The sequence below is a fragment of the Coturnix japonica genome, chromosome 5 (assembly GCF_001577835.2).
Source record: "Coturnix japonica isolate 7356 chromosome 5, Coturnix japonica 2.1, whole genome shotgun sequence".
Lineage (NCBI taxonomy): Eukaryota > Metazoa > Chordata > Aves > Galliformes > Phasianidae > Coturnix > Coturnix japonica.
Genome location: NC_029520.1, coordinates 37,047,754 through 37,055,416, shown reverse-complemented (window position 1 = coordinate 37,055,416; position 7,663 = coordinate 37,047,754). Strand labels below are relative to the sequence as shown.

The following is a 7,663-nucleotide window of genomic DNA, read 5'->3' as shown; positions in this document are numbered from 1 at the left end:
TTCTCACTAATGAGATTATGCCAAAACCACTCTAATCCTTTCAGGGCTGATGACATCTCTGGTTATCTGCAGTTTATTTGATGATTATTGTTTGTTATTTTTTATTTTTTTATCTTTATTGTGGCTATATAACAATCAGAAAAGTAGTTTTATGACAAACTTTCCCACTTACTTTTGTGTGACATGCTTGTGCAATTAAATCTTTTTGCATGGTAAAATATGCCTGTCCTTGTTTAAATTGAAAAAGGATAATCTGGAGGTCATACAGGGAGAACAAATACTGAAAAATACACTTGGCTTTCCAGAGGATATTGAGTTGCCCAATAGTTTCTGGAGTTCAAAATCCCCCCTCTAAAGACAGATACAGGTGAGCTGGTGCTTTAAAATGCCTTTTAGCAATAATTATTGTTTAAAAATGCATCTGAGTGCATTTGGTTTACATTTTCAATCTTAGTTCAGTTTTGTACAAAAAGTTACTGAAATTGAATACAGCAGATATCTTGTTCAATAAAATGCACTTCAGTAACAAATGCAAAACAAAGCCTATTGTAAACAAAACCTTTAACCACAAAAGTGCAGATGCATGATTTCTGTCTAGTTAGAAATGCTTTTCCTTTGCTAGAGGTGCCATACAAAGCAACTGCACTGCAGACAAGTCCTCTAGACAACTGGAAGAGGAGACGCGTTTGGTTTCCCAGGAGAGATGGGGTTCTGCTTCTCAAGGTGCAAGAGTCCACGCGGTACTGGAGAAGATTTAAAGCCAAGGTGACGTAAGTATATCCTACCTAGCAGACATAAGTTGATGGAGGAAATTGTTTGGACTGACAAAATAAGGAAGGTGATATTTCCTATTAAACCACGTTTCTTCCTCAATTTTCTAAAAGAGATGTTCCCATTTCTCCTAGGAATCTTGTTGTGAGGTCCCTGCAGATAAGGCTTTGTGTCTGCCTGAGCAGCACCTGAAGATCTCACACAGAGTTTTTCCCTCATAGGAGCAGCCTGAGTGCTGGTGGTGTGGTCAGATTCTTCGAGTAATGTTTTCTGAGAAATGGTGTGCTGGGGAGCAGAGAAGTTTTCATCTCGTGGAGCTTCTTGTAGGTTTTGTTCTGTCTTGGGTTTCCCATTGCTTAGAAAAGTCAAATTTTGGAGATTCTTTCTTGGGCTTGCCTTGTTGGAGCTTTTAGCAAGATTAATAATAGTAAATAGTTGGTGCCAGGAATAATATTTCTGACAAACTGTTCTCCATGAACATTAAAGCAGCATCTAGTAAATTTTCCTGTGTGTGCCCAGAGATAACAAATTGCTTCATAAGTGTGATGATGCAATACCAGTGCTGAAAGCTGTTTGGTTAAAAAATGTATTCCTGTTGCAGCCAATTCTGTGCACTTCACGAGTTGCTTTCAGTGGGGCGCAGAGAGGAAGCAAGGCACCAGGTTGCTTTGATGTCATACCTTTAAACAGGTCTCTAAAGTCTCGCTGAGGTGTCTATGAGTGTGTTGCCTTGCAGCTTAGATAAACTAGGCAGTAAGTATGTGTAAAATGTAAAGTGGCTCTTCATAGAGAGCACAGGATTTCTGGTTGGGGAAGGAGACTTAAAGAGCTTCTGGAAAAAGGAAACAGAGAACACAGAATAAAGTAGCCAGACCTCTTTAAAAGTTGAGATAGAATGCAAATATGCTTAGCTGTATAAAGAGAAGTGTATATAAGGAACAAAAAAAAGTCTAGTGCCTTTTGTGGGAAAATGCATCAGCCAGTGTTAGCTGCCACTTCTAATTCTTTGATCAAAATATACATAATTGCTGGATTTCACTGGAAGTCAATAGCTGACTAAAAAGAATTAAACTGTTGTTTCCATAGTTCCCTCTAGGCAGCAGCAGTAGTCTGTATATGATTTAGGGAATTCTTTGACTGCAGTCAAACTACAGACGACATTGTACAAGCAGCACAAACATAACCATGCAGCTGTTGGGTATTTCATTGACACAAGCAGAGTTAGTTTCAAGGTGACTTAATCCTGTAGAAGATGGGCTCTTGGAAGGAGCAAGTTTAGGATGGCCCAAGTGAGTTCCTGATTCTATGCTGTATTTGATGAGACTTTTATTTATTTATTTTTTTGTAATATATAAATAGATATTATTCTCAGGGTAGAAAAGACTGAAAGTTACAAAAACCAAAGCTTTCCACAGGATTAATATCCTATTGAATCTGAGGGCCTGAGATGATTTGAAATACTGTAGGAATTCCTATGAAGGTGTGTACTTGGTGTGTGCAGAATGGGAAAAGGAAGTTAAAATTGATGGGTTCTGCTGAAAAAAAAAAAAGCTCTGTGTATTGACTTCATGGAGCCTCCATTTGTTGACTTTCACATCACTGTAGTCATACAGAAGTAAGTTGGGCCAGATAGAAGTAAGTAAACAGGTAAAAAGTGTTTCAGATTTGATATGGATGCATTATTGAAACACTATGAATTACAAGTCTACAGTGATGTCAGAGTATCTTGGTGTGCGTCACTGAGAGTTCTTAACCACCTTCTGTTCCAGGGCATGATAATGGCCCTTCACAGATTGTGCCTTAGCCCACAAACCCTACATCAAAGTGCAGTACAGCGTATGCTTACAAAATCTCTACAAAGAAACAAGGGAGTGCTGCTCAACAGAAAGACATGGTTAGATGTCCAGCTAATCTGAGGCCTTAGCCCAGTTTCAACCGTGAGCCAGAAACCAAGCAACCTGGAAGGAATGTTTGGTTAATTTTAACTTGTAAGTATAGGTCTGATCAAATCAAGCTCCACTTTTCAAGATTTTCCAAAGACTGTTCTGTGAACGTTAAGTGTATCAATTATCTGGCAGGAAAGGAAATGAAAGTGCATTTCATTTTTGTTAATAAGCCAAAATGCAGTGGTAGTGCATTGAAAATTACTTCTTATTATTACTTGCACTATTTTCAGATTCTGGGATTCCACAGCAGATTGTGCTTTTCTTTGACTGTAGCTGACACACAGTGGGTGGCATCTTGTTTGCTCATTGAGGAAAATGCATCTGTCTTCAGATGGAGAGAAAAGGGCAGTACTGGTCAGCTACAGACAGTTTAAATTGCTCAGAGAAAGCTCAAAATTCTCACAACTAAGGCTGCAGCTCAGCTTTGCAGCTTTCTTCTTCACTCTGTTAATGAAGAAGACTTTCACAGTGCCTGCAAATAGAATCACAGAAGTTTATGTGGAGAAAATAGAAGCATTCTATGCTTCTATGCGACTCACAAACTGGATTTTTACATTCTGTTCTTCCATCTGAAATCCTAGGCAAGCCCAGAAAAGTATGACTCTTGCTATTACTGTGCAGGGCTTTGAGAGGACAGACAGGCTCTTATAGCAGGTGCTCTTACTTCTGATCCACAGTCAGATCCACTGAGGTGGTGTTGTGAGCTGGGATGGTGCTGCTCTCCACTCAACTGGCTTTTAAATTACAAGGGCACTATGATCAGGCCTGATGAAGAAAGGTACAGTCCAAATTGCCTTTGCAGTCTGAATTGGGGATCTGCTTGAACATAAAAGCAAGTGGCTGTAATGGAGCAGCCTAAAAGTCCGTCTGTGCAAAAATCCTGATTGTGATCAGCTAATGAGTTGTTGTAAGAGAAGCAGAAGATCAGGCAGGCACGTGTGCTTGCCCCAAGCACACCCACCCATCATGCAATTGCCAAGCAGAACAATGAGTCTTAAGTTCAGGAGAAATATTCTTTACTTCTTTTGCAGGAAAAAAATTGCTTAAAAATTCAGAAAAGCTCTCTGGGCCTTTTACAATTTCAAACAAAACATTTTATTCCAATACTCTGAGTTATTCCTGAGGTATTCTAGAGGGGGAAAAAAAAAAACCAACAAAAACGTACTTCATTCCAGAAAGAGTACATCTTGCTAAGACATTTAAAAGAGCAAGTATGTCAGGATATAAGCAGAAGCAGAATGGCTGAAGGAGCTGACCAGAGCAGAAATGTGAGAATATGTCTATAGGATACAACTATTTACAAGTAAAAATCTGGCAAATAAATTATTTAAATTCTACTGCCTGGATGTTTCCCATAGCTTTTAAAATATTTTTATCAGCTTAAACACAATAAAGGTTATACAAGACAAAAAAAAAAAAAAAAAGAAATCTAGTTTTCTTCTTAAAGGCAATATCACAGAATCCTTTCAATTGACAACAAAGGGATGGGAGGTTAAAAAAGTTCAATAATGTATAAATACTCATCTTCCAAAAGTGACTGCAAGTAACTGCATTAATTGAAAAGCATTCTGCAATCAGTTCAACGTACCACATCTTTACAATTTCCTGATTTCCATGAAATAAACCTTCTAGTTTAGTTTAAGGTAAAAATAAAAATAGTCAGAGTTCCATATAAACACGAGGAAAAACATCATTACTTTGAGGGTGCCAGAACACTGGAACAGGTTACCCAGAAAGACTGTGGAGTCTTTCTTTGGAGATTTCAAAACCCACCTGAATGATTTGCTTGCCATCTACTGTAGGGAACCTGCTTTAGTATGGAGTTGGACTAGATGATCTCCCGAGGGCCTTTCCAACCCCTACAATTCTGTGAGGATAAATATGGGCAGATTCATGGAATCACAAAATGGTTGTGGCTGGATGGGACCTCTGGGTCCATCTGCTCCGACCTCTGCTCAAGAGGGATCAACCAGAGCAGGCTGCCCAGCACCATGTCCAGGAGAACATTGGAGATCTCCAAGGAGGCTTCACACCTCTACGGGCAGCTTGTGCCAATGGTCAGCCACACATACAGCAGTGAAGTGCTTCCTGATGTTTGGACTAAACAGGACTAGGGTTAGGTAAAGAATGAGGTGGTGTTAAAATTTACTACAGTCTTAGGTTTTAGACAGCAAAAAATATGAAGATTATTAACTTGATTGGGTAGGCTGATCTTCAAAAGAAATTCAGACTAAAACAATCTCCTATTCATGAAAAAGTGAGAGAAACCGTGATAGCAAGAGATTTTTTGTAACAGGCACGGACAAATGCCCAAGTTTGTCATCAGTTATGGATTGCAGTACTGACAATGATATTTGCCTTTTATCTCTACGAATGTAATGTGAAGAGGCCTCTCACCCAACTAAACCAAAAACTGATGAATTGCATGTCAGGGTGGTAGAGGCAGAAATAATTTGTTCCATTTTAGCTTTGGTTGAAGTTTTAGGAATTTGCACTTAGAAGAAAAAAACTGAATCATTTCACACATAGCCAATTGGCATCTGCTATCAACTGATATCTTAAAATATCACTTTATCTCTACAATTACATTCTTTTTCAGTCATAAAAGTTCCCCGACATTTTATGCTTGGTCTCCTTCCTTATTTTCTTTAGATGAGGGTACATTTCATAGTTGCTGTCTTTTTCTATACATTATTTTTCCTATATATATATGTATATATAACTTTCCCATCTATTTCCAGCAAAATAATTGGAACAGCATCTTGTGACCTGCACTGGTGCGAATGTGAAACAAGAAGTTTCAAGTGAAAGAGTTGTCTTTCAGAAGGTACATCAGCCATCACAAAGGTAGGGGAGGGGAAAACAGGCAGAAAATGTACACTTCTTGCTCCTTCTGCTGTGTACACAACAACATGTTGACCAAATTGTGATTTTGAGACTGAGACATCACAGCTCAGTTTGCCTGCATTCTTCCACGAGAATTTGGTTTTGCATTGTCATAGCAGGAAGGTAATCATTGACTGGGTCTTGGATACTTGTAAGAATCTGACCTATCCCTCGGCTGATTCTCTGGCCGTAAGAGCCGCTGCTGTTTTTGCCTGAGATTGTCTGACCTCTGTAGACTTGAGCCTGATGCTCACATATACCAAACTTGCTTAGGAGAATAAACACATCTCTTCGGAAAGCTTTGGTGAAAATAGCGTATAGAAATGGATTGGCACAAGAATTGAGTGGGTAGAAAAGTACCAGCAAAATCTTGGAATTAGTGACCGTTATCAGTGGTTTGTTCATGATAGCAGATAGAGCATGGAAAGAGATAGGAGCCATGCACAGAAAGTCAGTGAAAATCAACACAGCCATCCTCTTGGCAATTTTGGTGTCTTTGTCTCCTGACTTGTACTGAGGGTTTCTCACAGTGATGTAGATTTTTATGTAGCAGGCACAAATGATGACAAAAGCAATAATGTTACATATTAAAACAAAGACAACATAGGCTTCAGCCACTGGTGTTTCAGTGTCCATAGGTAAGCAGATGCTGACTTTGCTGTAGCTGCTGACTCCAACCAGTGGCAAAAGGGCAAGAAAAAAGCATGAGAGCCAACCTCCCAGCATGATAATCAAAGCATGCCGGAGGCGGATCTTTCGATTGGGATGCATGGCAAAGGTGATGGCATACCAGCGCTCCAGGGTGATCACAGTGAGTGTGTATACAGAAAGCTCACTAGCAAAGACTGTGAAAAAACCTGCTGTGTTGCAACCAGGCCCTGTTTGCCACTCTATAGCATGATTATAGTACTCTGACCTGGTGTAGAGGTCCACTGAAGCAATCAGGAGAAGGTATAACCCCATACAAAAGTCAGCAAAGGCCAGGTTGCACATAAGAAAGCGTGGTACAGTCAGTTTGTAATGGCTGGTTAGAAGGATAAAAAGGACAAAAACATTACCTACGATAGCCAGCAAGTTCACAAACCATACTACAATCCTCAGAAACTGGTATCCCATTATGTCCTCACAGGGGTTAAACTCATCAGGCTCTGGAGTACATATTACATCCTCACTGCCTCCACAGACAAGGTAGTCATAATGACTGTCAAAGGCCTGCACGTCTTCAGTTTGAGGGTTTTTGAGCTCTTGGCCAAACCCAACATTTTCTTCCCCATGCTCTTCCAAAAATATATAATATTGGGAATTTTCATGGAAATTTCTGAACTTGGTGTTTTTGTCATAAACAGTATCAGTGCGGTCTGTGTATTCTTCTGCATAATCTTTGTAAAAGGGTCCTCTGATACCTCTGAACGATCTTCTATTTCGAAAACTGTGACTGCCAGTCTGGTTACACATCAAGTACTCCAGAAGTCTGAAAGAGGACAGAAGGAAATCACCACTGTTGTTTACAGTTTGAGGTGAACAAAGGGAGCACTTCAAAAACAAATTACTAAAGGAAAATGTAGCTATAGTAATGAAATCAAGTCACGTATTTGTTAGCAGAACAAATAAAAAGCCTGAGAATTTCTGAGATCAAACAAACAGAAAATTCGTTATCAGAATAGCTGCTTTTTTTTTTAGTCTACATCTTTCTTTTCTTGGTGGCTATCAGATATACTCAGGAGAAAGTTGGTCTACCAACTTCTATAATCACTCTTACTTCTTGGAATCCACATTCTTAGTGGTTCACGAGACTATTTATAACTTTCTAGATAACACACAGTATTGTATTTCTTTTCATTTTTGCTCACAAATCATTTTTTTCATAGAACTTTAATAATTATCAGTTCTGTTCAGTGCATCTTCTCTACCTTCCTTACAGCTAACTACCAACATAGTAGTTGAGAATGCTGTACATCATGGTGTCATGCAACTGCATTTGTTATCAAAAATGTATTTTTTACTAGAAAAAAAGTTGCAATTATATCTTTTTTCTTTTCCTTATTTTTTTTTTTAACCTC

The 7,663-nt window shown here is 39.0% G+C and overlaps 1 protein-coding gene across 3 annotated transcripts in view; it reads right to left on the bottom strand.

The window, feature by feature from the left end:
- Positions 1-105: 105 nt before the first annotated feature.
- TSHR (thyroid stimulating hormone receptor) overlaps positions 106-7,663 on the bottom strand; it is a 46,796-nt gene continuing 39,238 nt past the window's right edge. For all 3 annotated transcript variants that reach the window (XM_015865237.2, XM_032444989.1, XM_032444990.1), the window contains one exon: positions 106-7,074. In XM_015865237.2, coding sequence (XP_015720723.1) covers positions 5,664-7,074 — 1,411 coding nt within the window. In that variant the 3' untranslated portion in view covers positions 106-5,663. The remainder of the gene's footprint in view (positions 7,075-7,663) is intronic.